We start from the raw sequence: 13,955 nt of genomic DNA on the forward strand, positions 1-13,955 counted from the left end.
TTCCGCCTGGCCGTCCGGGATGGAGGGGGCCCTCAGGTCAGCTGACCCAGCCTGAAGGGTCCATCTCAGGCAGAGGGGTTGCCACGAAAGGGGAGAATGAGCGAGGGAGAGTCCATCCCCCAAGGGGCCAGGGATGGATCCCTCCTGGCCCTAACGCTGGTCGCGTTCCGGGGCGCATCTCCTCCTTCCTTGAAGCTGCTGAAGCAGAAGCTGGGTGGGCCCCCGCCAGAGATTCCTGCCTTGCAGGGGCCTGGACTAGAGGACCCCCCTCCCACTCTGCCATTCTGTGATCCTTCTCCAGAGACGGCCGTGAACATCGGCTACTCCTGCAACATGCTCTATGACGACATGAAGGACATCTTCTTCATCCAGGGGGACACCTTTGAGGAAGTGCGCCATGAACTCAGGTAAAGGCCTTTTCCGCCCTGTGGGAATGTTCAGGGAGGCAGGAGAGGATATATTCTTTATTAATATCCTTCCTAACTTGCGCTAGCAAGTTCCTTTACTTGGCAGAGTTTCACATTCCCCTTTTAAACGCACAGCGGGTAGCTGGTTGCAGGCTTGTTTAAGCCTCTTAATATTAGATTCCTGGTAAGTCCCCTTATATCCCTCTTAAAAGAATAAGCATGCCACCATCTTGTGTAAAATATATATAAGAAGTTTACTCACATTCAGTTCACAGTTGGATCCCTGCAGGCAGACTTAGTTACAAAGTATATACATGTGGATCTATCCCGTATGGGGATAGCTAGCTAAAAAGCTGCTCCAACAACGGAGGAAGTCAAAGAGAGAGAGAGCTGCGTGCCTTGTCCGTTTGTTACCTGGACAGGTACGGTCACGCCCACCTCTAGTCACATGCAAAGGAAGTATGTCCCATTAGGGAGGGAAAAGGAAGTTTTCTGCTGACAGGACCAAACATCCCCCTGCATGTCCACTCTAAGAAAACAAGGAATGTTGTACTTGACTGCTACTTATCACATCTCACATGCCCTCCAGATCCAAGGCTGCCGGCGGCTACTAGGCAAGAGGGCCCCTCTCTCCCCCCAGCATGCCCTGACTGCCAGCTGCTGGCAGCCGCAGGTGGGCAGAGCGCTGCTAAGCTCAGGCCCTGCTGGGGGGCTACTCCCAGGGAGGAGCAGGGATGGTCCGCTTGTCTACTAGTTAGGGGGTGGGAGTCTGGCTTTGCTTCTTGTTTGCATATTGCTAACGTTTTTGTTATTATTCCCTTATTTCATTTATTAAGTTTATTACTGTTTTGGGGAAACTCAAAAATTCATATAAAACCACTCCAGTGCTTGTTATTGTGGGTCTTCTCTTAGGAAAGCGAGGAAGAGGATGACGCAGGAGGCCGCCATGGAGGACGATGAGATGGAGCTCCAAGTCAAGAAGTCTGGCAACTGCAAGGTCTTGCCAGAGGAGCAGCCCAACGGGGAATACGGCCTGGTCATTAATGGGCACAGCCTGGTAAGCAGCTGGCAAGGCGCTGTTGCAGGAATCTATGGAAGGGTTGAAAGGAGGGTTGGCCCCTCCAGCGGACAGCGTACACCCCCCCCACTACCAAAATCAACACAATCACTTCTGCAAATGGCCCCACAAATCACAGTTTTTCCTGTACATTACCAAATGCAATAAAGGTATCTATGTACTGGCTCACTGTGGAAACTTCAGAAATTCATATAAAATCACTCCAGTATCGGACTCATGCCATTCCAACGTTGCTCTATTCAGGAAGGAAATGGCTACCAAGGGGGTAGCTTGGAACATGAGGGAGGGCAGCCACCCCTCTGCCTGAGTGATAATCTCTGGCATCCTGACACCTGGGTCAGCGGCGGAGGAAGCTGCTCGGGCGCCTGGGGTGGCGTACCCAGGGGCAGGGCACACTGCGGGAGCTCTGGAGTCTGCCTGCCTCCTCCCACTCAGTCACCCTACAGCTGGCGGCGGGGAGCGAGCGGGCGGACCATTTGGGGCAGCGCAGAGCCTGCGGGTGCCCAAGCCACTGCGTCTCTCCCAGGAAAGATGCGCGATTCGGGCACGCTGCAGGCCCTGTGGTGAGTGCCACCTGCAATTTTATCACCCCCCTCAGTGTGACACCCGGGGCAGACTGCACCCCCCCTCCTTCCTCTGCCCCTGACCTGGGTGCCAGACAGGTAGCCATTCCAGAAACAATTAGAAACCTAGGTGACGACAAAAGGATGTGATGAACTTGGCTGGGAAACAGAGAAATGTAAATATCTCTTTTGTATCACTTGATGAGTGTTTGGTGGGGTCAAGCCCTGATGCTCAGACTACTGCATCCAGACCCTCGCAGTGTGTGATGCGCTGAAGTTTACTCACATCAATTCACAGTGGGATCCCTGAAGGCAGACTTAGTTAAGATACAGTGGTACCTCGGGTTAAGAACTTAATTCATTCTGGAGGTCTGCTCTTAACCTGAAACTGTTCTTAACCTGAAGCAGCACTTCAGCCTCCTGCTGCTGATGGAGCCTCCTGCTGCTGCCGCACAATTTCTGTTCTCATCCTGAAGGAAAGTTCTTAACCCAAGGTACTATTTCTGGGTTAGCGGAGTCTGTAACCTGAAGCGTCTGTAACCCAAGGTACCACTGTATATACATGTGGGTCTATCCCATATGGGGAGAATCCCAGTGTCCTCTGTCGGCTAAAAGAGAAAAGGGCATTTCTAGCTAAAAAGCTGCTCCAGCGATGGAGGAAGTCAAAGAGGGAGAGTGCTGCGTGCCTTGTCCTTTTGTTACCTGGACAGGTAAGGTCACGCCCACCTCTAGTCACATGCAAAGGAAGTATGGCCCAGCCAGGAGGAAACAGGAAGTTTTTGACTGGCTAGACCAAATATTCCCCTGCATGTCCACTCTAGGAAAACGAGCCATGTTGTACTTGACTGCTACTTATGCATCCCATCCCACATTGTTCCTGTCCCCCCCCCCTCCCTGTGTGTGTCTCCCCTCGCAGGCCTATGCCCAGGAAGGGGAGCTGGAGCTGGAGCTGGTGCGCACGGCCTGCCTCTGCAAGGTGGTGATCTGCTGCCGGGTGACGCCTCTGCAGAAGGCGCAGGTGGTGGAGCTGGTGAAGAAGTACAAGAACGCCGTCACGCTGGCCATCGGGGACGGGGCCAACGACGTCAGCATGATCAAGGGTGAGGGCCCTGCAAGCCCATCAGAAGGCTAGGGGGGGTACCTTTGTGAGGGGGGGCACCTGGGCCACTGAAGGCAGGATCCAGCCTCGGGAGTCCCAGGGAGAAGCAGCTTCAGGACTTCATCGGCTCATTGCGCTGCAGAAATCTCCACAGCAGCCCCTCAGCCTTCGGGGGCATCCAATGCTCTCATTAGTTAAATGTGTGTAATTGGCTGTCAAGCGAGATGCTGCGGTTTCTGAGCAGTGGGGGGAATAATGGGATGGATTAAAAGGACCTCACATGCAAAACAAGGGTGGGGTGGGAAGGACACCCAGCCCCAAGAGAGGGCTGCCCCCCAGCAACTTCCTGGGGGTGGTGAGCCCCACCTGGGACTGTCGCTAGAAGAGGAATCTGCTACGGGGTGGGGGCTCTATTTGATGAGGAAGGGGGGGCCAGTGGGGTTGGGGCTGTGCTCTCTCTCTGGCCCTGATCCCGGAGATTGAAAAGAGGATTAGAGTTATCCATGGAGGAGAGGACTATCGATGGCTCCTAGCCTGGGTGGAGATTCTCTGCCTTCCTGGCTGGAGGCAGCAATGGTCCTGGAAACCCCAGGAGGGGGGGGGGGCTCTTGGGCTCAGATCCTGCTAGCGGGTTTCCCATGTGAGGAATCTGCTTGGCCACTCTGAGAACAGGAGGCCGGACCAAATGGGCCCCCACGGGCCTGATCCAGGAGGCTCTTCTCTGGTTCTGCAGAGGTGCAGAAGTAGGCAGAGAATCTCTCCTTACTCTCTCAATCCTTGTTTAATACGATAATGTCTTATTCTCTTGCTAATTATGCTCTTTCAAATGTCTGTTCTCGACCTTCCTTTGTAAGGCTTTGTTTTACGACACAATTTCAGTTTCCTGCTAACGACTCGTTTTGAATGTATATGGTGCAGCTGATGTTCTTCTGTATGTTTTGTTTTGAAATGTGCTGTTTAATGTTTGAATGTAGGTCGTAAAGCGCCTTGAGGTTTTTTTTCTTAAAAATTTAAAGAGGTATAGTAATGAAATGAGTCAAGAGTCGATCCTCCCCTCCCCCACTTTATTTGTAAGAAAGCAGATGGTGGGGGAAACCTGTGTAGGAGAGGTGGGCACAGGCAGGGGGCTGGCAGGGGGCACAGACTCATGCCAATTATTGCCCCATTGGATGCCCCTGAGTGCCAGTTGCTGGAAGCACAAGGGCAGAGGCTGCTGCTGCTGCTGCTGCTTGTAGCCCCCTTTCCAGGGGGGTGCCTGCTTGGCCCCGGGGGCAGCAGGGCGCTGGACCCCCTTGGCCTGACGCGGCTGCCTCCGGGCCCCCTCTCCCTCTCTTCCAGCCGCCCACATTGGCGTGGGCATCAGCGGCCAGGAGGGGATGCAGGCCGTCCTGTCCAGCGACTTCTCCTTTGCGCAGTTCCGCTACTTGCAGCGGCTGCTCCTGGTCCACGGGCGCTGGTCCTACATCCGCATGTGCAAGTTCCTGGCCTACTTCTTCTACAAGAACTTCGCCTTCACACTGGTCCACTTCTGGTACGGCTTCTTCTCCGGGTTCTCTGCACAGGTGAGTCCTGCCGGCAGGAGATGGCCCTTTTGGCAGGCCTCTGCTGCTCTCTGCTGGCCGCCCCTTAAAATTGCCGCCTGGAATTGCCAACGTTTCCTCTGACAGGAGCAAGCAAGAACTGAGAACCCCAGGACCTCTCCTGAGAGTGGAGCTACTCAGTTAACTTATGTCTTAAAAAATTTTTTTTAAAAAAATTATATATTGCTTGATTGCCATTAAAAAAACAAAACACCTCCAAGCAGTTTGTGCTGGACTGCCAGGCTTTGCTGGATCTGTGCAGCCCCAAATCCAGACTCTGAGCCTGCACAGAGCACCCCTCAGGATCCTCTGGAGCTGGGCAATGCCTCGTTGGGCTCCCCACCCTCCAGGCACCTGCGCTCTGGGGGTGCTGGGCCCCACCTTCCCTGCCCTTCTTTCTGACTGCTGCCCTCCTTGCATGCTCACACTGGCTCCTTCCAGGTCTGGCCAGCTGCTCTTTCCTCTGCCTTTTGCCTTTTGTTCTCTCCATCTTCTCTGAGATTTCCACTCCCTCATTCATTTTTGCATTTCACTTGTTGCCAGGTAGGGGTCTTTTGCAGGAGGGGACAGTTCAGGAAGGGCGGAGGAAGCTTCCTGCCTTGGATAATAATAATAATAATAATAATAATAATAATAATAATAATGATATTTATGCCCCAGCCAGAGCCGGGCTCAGGGCGGCTAACACCAATAAAATCACAGTAAAAACTTAATAGGGGAAAAAGGGGGGGGGGTTTAAAATACAGTTTAGAAAGTCCCGCAGGGCACTAGTCTCTTGTCACAGAGCGTCCCACCAAGTCAGGGCCAGTACTGAAAAGGCCCTGGCCCTAGTTGAGACCAATCTAACCACCTTGCGACCTGGGACCTCCAAAATGTTGTCATAGCACTGTGGAGCTGGAAGGGACATCAAGGGTCATCTGTTCCATCCCCCCCGCAATGCAGGGTGCTCACAACCATTCTTTGCAGGCGCCAAGGGCTCCAGAACACCCCGGGGACTTTGCACAGAGCTTTGTTCATGGGCAGCAGGTGGGGCGCAGGAGGGGTGCTCCTGCAGTCCTGGGGATCAGTGACACAAGAGGGCTCCTTCCCTTTCCAAAGGGCTCCTGCCAACTTGCAGCACCTTGCTTTAGCTGTGATCCCTTCACGGCACGGGGTCAGGCCAGACGGCCTTTGGGATCCCTTCCAGCTCTACAGTTCTATGATCCTTAATATTGTTGTGAATTGAGGGGCTCCACGCACACGATGTCCTGAGGACCTCCCTGTTTTGGGGCTCCTCTATCTGTGGGGGTAGTGAGTCCGAGAGCAAGCTTGCCAAAGCAGTCCCAAACCAGTTTCTGTGGTTGCATGCGGCACCTCAAGACACAACTCCAGGGCTAAGGCTGATTTGTCACTGATTTGGTGCATGGCGCACACTGACACCGACACCACCCCACCCCAAAAAAATTCACAACAATATTTTCACCTCTGTCCTGGCTGACAGAGGAGGCCATTTCCAGACACCCCCTCCCCAATTCACTGCTGAGCGGAGATTTCCACCTGGTTCTCCCCACTAAAAGGGATGCGGGTGGCGCTGTGGTCAACCACTGAGCCTCTTGGGCTTGCTGAGCAGAAGGTCGGTGGTTCGAATCCCCATGACGGGATGAGCTCCCGTTGCTCGGTCCCTGCTGCTGCCAACCTAGCAGATCGAAAGCACGTCAAGTGCAAGTAGATAAATAGGTACTGCTCTGGCGGGAAGGTAAACGGCGTTTCTGTGAGTTTCTCTGGTTTGCCAGAAGCGGCTTAGTCCTGCTGGCCACATGACCCAGAAGCTGTACGCCGGCTCCCTCGGCCACTAAAGCGAGATGAGTGCCGCAACCCCAGAGTCGGTCACGACTGGACGTAGTGGTCAGGGGTCCCTTTACCTTTTACCTCCCCACTGAGATACTCACCTTAGACCATGCCCTGTGGGCTCCTTATTTCTGCCCCTGTCTTTCGACCACTTCCCAGCTGCCTGGGCCTTGTTCTCCTCTCTTGCTAGCCCTCCCTTGGGACACCCACCCGCTTGCACCAGAGGCCACCCGACACACCCTTGGGCCCAAGCGCCCTGGGACTGCGCCTCTGCTGCTGCTCTGCGTGGGGCTTTTCTCATTTCCTCCCCCTCTTGGTCTCTGCAGACGGTGTATGACGAATGGTTCATCACTCTTTACAACATGGTGTACACCTCCTTACCTGTCCTGGGAATGAGCCTCTTTGACCAGGTACGGCTCCTTGATTTGTTTGCTGCCCTCTTCGTTCGATCAGGAGTTTGCCCCACCACTGGGAGCAGAGGGCTCTGTTTCTGGCCCCAGCCCTGCCATCGGGGTGACTTGCCTCTCTCTGCCTGGGGGCTGCCCTGGGGTCTGGCTGCCCCTCCAACACACAGGCTCTCACCTTGTGTTTAGCACACGCACAGCACAGGTAGACAGGCATGCGCAGGTGGGCACCGGCATGCTCCGCCCAGGAGTGTGCGCTGGGTTCCTCCCTGTCGCAGGGCTGGGCTGGGAGGGGAGGGAAGCATTTTCCAAATGGGGAGTATCCAGGGTTGGAAGCCCAGAGCTCCAGGCTAAGACCAGCGGGTGGAAGCAATTTTCGCTGAGGCTTCTTGGCGAAGGATGACAGGGCAAGGACCCCTTAGTGCGGGGCAGGGAAGGGAAGATCTCCTGAGGTGGGACAATGGGGGAAGCAAGAGATGCTCTCAGGCGAGAGTCAAGATGGTCCTCCCATTTCTGTGTGATACAAGGCTTAAGGTCCACCTTGAATTCTTCTTCTTGCTCTTTCTGGGGTTTTTGGGATTACAGTCATACCTCTACTTACGTATCCCTCTGGATACAGAATCTTCGGGTTACGGCCACAGCAAACCCGGAAGTGTATTCTTCTGGGTTTTGCTGTGTATGCATGCACAGAAGCGCTAAATCGCGCCGTATGCATGCGCAGAAGTGCACCTCTATTTATGTAATTTTCAGGGTGCAAACGGACCCTGGAACGAATTAAGTTTGTATCCAGAGGGTCCACTGTAGTCTGTTTTTTATTGTACTGTATTATGAGAAGCTTTAATAAAATCTTATACAGTGCTACCTTGGGATGCGAACTAGATCCATTCTGGAGCCCCGTTCGCATCCCAAACAGAACGTAAGACACAACAGCACATCTGCGCGTGCGCGTGACGTCATTTTTACTGTCTGCACATGCGTGAGCGGCGAAACCCGGAAGTAACGCACTCAACCTGAAGCGTATTTATCCCGAGGTATGACTGTATATAAAACCAGAAACTTAGAAGAACATTCCTAAGGGAAAGAGCAGGGGAGCAGACTGTCAGTTGGGAATAACTGGTGGGTCAGAGATGCTGATGTTGCATCTGGAATGGGGCTCTTCTATGGGGCAGGAGGCGATCTAGGTGGCCATCTCTAATCCACGTACAAAACAGCCCGTCACAGCCTTGTGCAGATGGAGGGAAAGGGAAAAGATGTGGGTCTGTGTCACAATAGACCCCAAAGCATTGCAGGGTTGCATATTATTATGGTTTGTCAGGCCGGCCCAAGACACTTTGCCACCTGAGGCAAGCCACAAAAAGGTGCCCCCTTCCTGCCAGGGAGGAAGGGCTGAGAGAAGATCTATATACGGAGCAAGGAGGGGGTGGGGATAAAGACCTGCGTCCGAATCTGCTTCTCCTGTTGGTCCTGCCGCCTGAGGCAGTTGCCTCATAGGTGGGCCGGCCCTGCGTGGCTTCAACTTACTTTTGGTTTGAGGGTGAGTGAGTTCTGCCAGTTTGAGCTGAAGGCTTTGCAGAAGTGGAGCATGTCAAGGGCGGATTCTTCAGGGTGGGCGAGGAGGGGTGGGCAGCCGCCTTATTTGCCATCTCAAAACACACGCCCTCCACTTCCCACCCCCAGGACGTGGATGACCGGTGGAGCCTGCAATTCCCGCAGCTCTACATGCCCGGCCAGCAGAACCTCTACTTCAACAAGAAGGAGTTTGTCAAGTGCGTCCTCTACAGCGTCTACAGCTCCCTGGTCCTCTTCTTCGTCCCCTACGGGACGCTCTTTGACTCCCTGAGGAGCGACGGGAAGGCCATCGCCGACTACCAGTCCTTCGCACTCATGGCCCAGACCTGCCTGCTCATTGTGGTCTCCGTCCAGGTAAGGAGTCGCCTGCCAGGGCTGGGCCCTGGGGCCTCTGCCAGGCCCACGGGGAGAATGCAAGACTTCCTGTCCTCAGCTGATGCAGCAAAATGACATATTGGGATGGGGAGTGTTATGTACTGAGTTGAATAGGATCCAAAAGGCAGCAGTCTGATTGGTCCTAGAACAATAGGATTCAGAATGCAGCAGTCTGATTGGTCCACAGGAGCCACCCAATCCAGCTTCAGGTAGAAGGGAATCTGCAACCTGATTGGCCTACAGGTGAATCCCAGAATTAGCCAATCACGTGGGGCCCATTGTGTAAATAATGTATATAAAGCAGACATTCTGGGGGAACTTCCATTCCTCCTCACCACTATGAGCCGAATAAAGGGCATGAAATCCACTCTCTACTCTGAGTATATTTCAGGGAGTGTTAAAGTGGGCCAGAATTTATTCTGGTCTGATAATAATAATAATAATAATAATAATAATAATAATAATAATAATAATAAATTTATTATTATTATTATTATTATTATTATTATTATTATTATTATTATTTTATTATTATATTTATACCCCGCCCATCTGGCTTGGTTTCCCCAGCCACTCTGGGCGGCTTCCAACAAAACACTAAAATACAATAACCTCTTAAACATTAAAAGCTTCCCTAAACAGGGCTGCCTTCAGATGTCTTCTAAAAGTCTGGTAGTTGTTGTTCTCTTTGACATCTGGTGGGAGGGCTTTCCACAGGGCAGGTGCCACCACCGAGAAGGCACTCTGCCTGGTTCCCTATAACTTGGCTTCTCGCAGGGAGGGAATCGCCAGAAGGCCCTTGGAGTGGACCTCAGGTGGGGGGGGGGTAGGAGCTGACACCCTCAGCAACTTCCAAGTGGTCCATGGGGTGGCAGGAGATATGGGAGCAGGGTTAGGATTTTGCAAATGAATGGCCTTGCCTGGAGTGAGAGAAGCAAGGGTCAATGCCTGTCCCTATTTCTGGGAGGCTGGAGTTCCTTGGGGAGTTTAGGGTGGGATGAAGACCTCTTCAGCATAGCAGAGAACAGAGGGGAGAAGAGAGAGAGAGAACCATGGGATGACAGTCAAAGAGAACACCTCTGTTTTGGAATGTTTTGGCTCCCAAACGCCAAAAACCCAAGCAAATGCTCCGTTTTCTGAACATTTTTTGGAAGCCAAAAGTCTCTCGCAGCTTCCTCTTGAATGCAAGAGGCTCTTGCAGCCAATTCATAATAATAATATAATAAATTTTATTTATACCCTGCCCTCCCCAGCCAAGACCGGGCTCAGGGCGGCTAACACCAGGTATAAAAACAATTGATTAAAACACAACTTAAGAATAGGATTAAAACACAACATTAAAATGCAGCCTCATTTCAGTAGAAACTCAAATGAAAAACTTTTTGGGGATGAAAACGTCAAATCTTCACCAAGGCCAACTACGTGGGCCAGAAAAAAGCCAGGAAAGTCCCCAAATGGACTTCACAGAAGTTCCATCACAGAAGGAGAAAGGAAAAAGGAAAGAGGGGAAGGGGATTAGAAGCCATGCCTTGGTTCTTGAACATTTTGGAAGCCAAACAGGCTCCCGGAACGGATTACGTTCGACAACAAGGTTTGACTGTACAGTGACTCCCCAGGGAAGAAAAACTGCAGCGCTGGGGACTTTTCAGTTTAGAGAAAAGGCAGGGAAGGGGGGCACGATAGAGGCAGGGAAGGGGGGGCACGATAGAGGTTTACAAAACGCCTGGCATTGAGGGGAGGGGCAGAGTTTTTCTCCCTCCCTCTCTCTAGAACTATCTGGGCATCCAGGGAAGCTGAATGTGGGAAGAAGATCCAGGCCAGAGAAAAGGAAGGACTTCTTCACACAGCACATAGTTAAACTTTGGAACTCCCTGCCACTGGGTGTTGTGACGGCTTTAAAAGAGGATTGGACAAATTCATAGAGGAGGAGAGGGCTTTCGAGGGCTCCTAGCCAGGAGGCAGCGATGCTTTTGAGAGGCTTGCTTGCCAGTCTCCCCTGTGGGGCATCTGTTTGGCCCCTGAGAGAACTGGGGTCTGGAGGGGCCCCTGGCCTGATCACGGCTTCTCCTGCTGTCCTCCTCCTCTCACGCTCTCCTTGGCCTCCCTCTTGCAGATGGGCCTGGACACTGCCTACTGGACGGCCGTCAACCAGCTCTTCATCTGGGGCAGCCTGGCCATGTACTTTGCCATCACCTTCACCATGTACAGCGACGGCACCTACCTCATCTTCACCGGCTCCTTCCCCTTCGTCGGTGGGTATTGGGGGGGTCGGCAGGCAGCCCCCTTTCTGGCTCGTGGGCCGTAGAGCCACCTTCTTCCAGGGACAAGGGCAGGGGGGAGCCACAGAACGGTCCTTGGGCGTGCAAAGGGGCCCTGGGGAGCCCTGAGCAAAGGCAGCTGGCAGACCAGGGGGGTGCCAAGGGCTGCAATCGGGGGCAAAGGTTGGTGGGCACCTGCCTTGCGCAGGGTTCGGCTCAATGACCCTTGGGACCCATTTCTAACTTTGCAGTTTTGTGGTTCTATGATTATGCTCCTTGGGCAACGGTGTCCTTCAGGGGCGAAGGGGCGGAAAGGCAGATGTGGAATCACAGAATCGTGGAACTGTAGAGCCGAAAGGGACCCCCAGGGGTCATCCAGCTCAACTCCTTGCTATGCAGGAATCACAGGCAGGAAGGGCCTCCGGAGCAACAGGACCCTGGAGGCTCCTCGTTCCCCCTGGCCCCTGCATCATCATCATCATCGTCATTAAAAAAAAAATTAATTATATCCCGCCCTCCCCAGCCGAAGCCGGGCTCAGAGCAGCTAACAACAATAAAAATAACACAGCATTCTAAAATCAATTCATTCTAAAATCAGTTCAAATCAAATTGATGGCAACCACTGGGCTAGAGTTCTATGAAGAATTACCAAAGGAGGGGGTCAGGCTGTGCCTTGGCCAAAGGCTTGGTGGAATGGCTCTGTCTTGCAGGCCCTGCGGAAAGATGTCAAGTCCCGCAGGTCCCTGGTCTCTTGGGACAGAGCATTCCACCAGATCGGAGCCACAGCCGAAAAAGCCCTGGCTCTGGTTGAGGCCAGCCGAACCTCCCTGTGGCCCGGGATCTCCAAGGTGTTTTTGTCTGAAGACTGTAAGGTCCTCTGTGGGGCATACCAGGAGAGGCGGTCCCGTAGGTACGAGGGTCCTAGGCCATATAGAGCTTAAAACCTGACCCTGTCCTCCACCTGGAGCCAGTGCAGTTGGCATAGCACTGGGTGAATGTGACCCCACAGCGAGGACCCCGTAAGGAGTCTCGCCGCGGCATTCTGCACCCGCTGGAGTTTCTGGGTCAGTCTCAAGGGCAGCCCCGCGTAGAGTCCCATGTCCTGAAAGCGACCCTCAACTTGGGAATCAGTTTCTCCGCCAATCGCTGACCCCCAGGACCTCCAGCCCTGCTTCTTCTGCCCACTGTGTGCCAGCAGCAGTCTCAGGCGGCGGCATCGCCTGCCCGCTTCTTCTTCTCCCTGCCAGGCTCGGCTCGGAACACCCTGAACCAGCCCAACGTCTGGCTGTCCATCTTCCTCTGCGTCACCCTCTGCGTCCTCCCCGTCGTCGGCTTCCGCTTCCTGAAGGTGCAGCTCAAGCCCACCATCAGCGACCAGGTAAGGCCCCCCCCTCCTGGCACGTAGAGGCCACAGGTGCTTCGGGGGGGGGCTGCTTGCCTCTAAGTGGTGAGGTGAGGAGGGGGCACAAGGAGGGCCTGCTTCTGCGATGCTTCCTGCCATCCCAGGGGCCAAGTGACCCCGGCCATCTGTGGCTGAGAGGCGAGTGCGGATTATGGACATGGATTAAGAGGAACTGGGGCAGGAGGAGAGGGCTATTTTTAGAAAGAAGCGGGGGGGGGGAGGCGCAGCTCAGGGACTGTGACCCCCCCCTACTCCTCCTGTGGGCTGTGGCCGGCTGAAGCCCCCACCACCCTGCTGTGAAAGAAATCTGAAATCTCTAGTCAGGGTGCAGCTGAGAGCATGCCCAGACTGGAGTTATCATTGCTGACTTTGTTCAGTTTATTTCTATATTGTTTTGTTTTGGGGGTGGGGGAATCTCAAAGTGGTTTAAACATTAAAACACCAAAAAAAACATTATGGAAGCATATGAAATACAAAATATACATTCGAAGCAGCATAACAAACAAAAATAGTAAAACGTTGGTCTTAAAGATTTCCAAATAAGACATTCCAAATAAGAAAGCCGGGTACAGGATTCACGTTTAATGCAGCAAAGCTAGCCAAGGAAAAAATATGAACATTGAAAAATGCTATTTTGAACATTTCAGACCCAAACAAACAAGCAAGCAAGCCTTCAGACCCAGGAGGGCTCCCTTGAGAGCCTAATCTGCCAGAGCAGCCATGCATCTCTGCTGCCCCCTGCTGCTTCCTCTCAGCCTGCCAGCCCCAAAGTCTGGTGCCCTGATCTCCATGGCTGCATCTTGGCCCGGCAGGGACCCCTTTCCCTCCCCACTCAGCCCCCAGGTTTTGCTGCAATCTTGAGTTACAGAAACTGCCTTTCCTGGCAGTTAGGAACAGAACATTTCCATTTCTTTTTATGATATTCCTGTTTTAAGCACGGGAATAGTTGCAAGGCCAGATTGTCTTCCCCTTTCGCTCCCAGGCTTGTATGAATTCCCTGGGCATCTTTTCTTTCCAAGGGCGAGAACGAGGGAGTCTCCTGAGCAGGGCAGGGTCACTTGCATAAGTATACGCAGCATCCGCACAACTTCGCTGACATCAAAATCTGTAGGGAAATCTGGGCCAGGGAGAAGGCCCGTTGCCGGTGACCCGTTGGTGCCATGCGGTCAACTCCAGGAGGCTGTGGTTGCTTCAACACCCACGTTAAAATCTTTGTGGGTGCTGGGCCCCCTCAAAGTCAATGGGCAAAGTTGTTGCAGCCCCCCACAATCTTGGCTGTGAGATGGAGATGGCACCCGAAGGGCCCTTTGGCAATCCTCCTTGTTGCTTTCTTGAATTTCTCTCCTCTCCAGGCCGCCCCATCCCCTGCACTCCTGGCAGATAGAAATGAGAA

The 13,955-nt window shown here is 53.3% G+C and overlaps 1 protein-coding gene and 1 long non-coding RNA gene across 7 annotated transcripts in view; one reads left to right on the forward strand and one right to left on the reverse strand.

Annotated features, from left to right (window-relative positions):
- Positions 1-13,955, reverse strand: part of LOC310659616 — a 169,785-nt gene that overhangs the window by 77,181 nt on the left and 78,649 nt on the right. The gene's annotated exons all lie outside the window — the stretch shown is intronic.
- The window catches only part of LOC310659370 (phospholipid-transporting ATPase ID-like), a 75,447-nt gene that overhangs the window by 59,903 nt on the left and 1,589 nt on the right, over positions 1-13,955 (forward strand). For all 6 annotated transcript variants that reach the window (XM_083402699.1, XM_083402697.1, XM_083402695.1 and 3 more), the window contains 8 exons: positions 302-407; positions 1,320-1,464; positions 2,965-3,148; positions 4,486-4,709; positions 6,881-6,964; positions 8,636-8,881; positions 11,016-11,154; positions 12,408-12,538. In XM_083402699.1, coding sequence (XP_083258825.1) covers positions 302-407; positions 1,320-1,464; positions 2,965-3,148; positions 4,486-4,709; positions 6,881-6,964; positions 8,636-8,881; positions 11,016-11,154; positions 12,408-12,538 — 1,259 coding nt within the window. The remainder of the gene's footprint in view (positions 1-301; positions 408-1,319; positions 1,465-2,964; positions 3,149-4,485; positions 4,710-6,880; positions 6,965-8,635; positions 8,882-11,015; positions 11,155-12,407; positions 12,539-13,955) is intronic.

Source organism: Podarcis tiliguerta (assembly GCF_965153285.1).
Source record: "Podarcis tiliguerta genome assembly, chromosome: 11".
Classification (NCBI taxonomy): domain Eukaryota; kingdom Metazoa; phylum Chordata; class Lepidosauria; order Squamata; family Lacertidae; genus Podarcis; species Podarcis tiliguerta.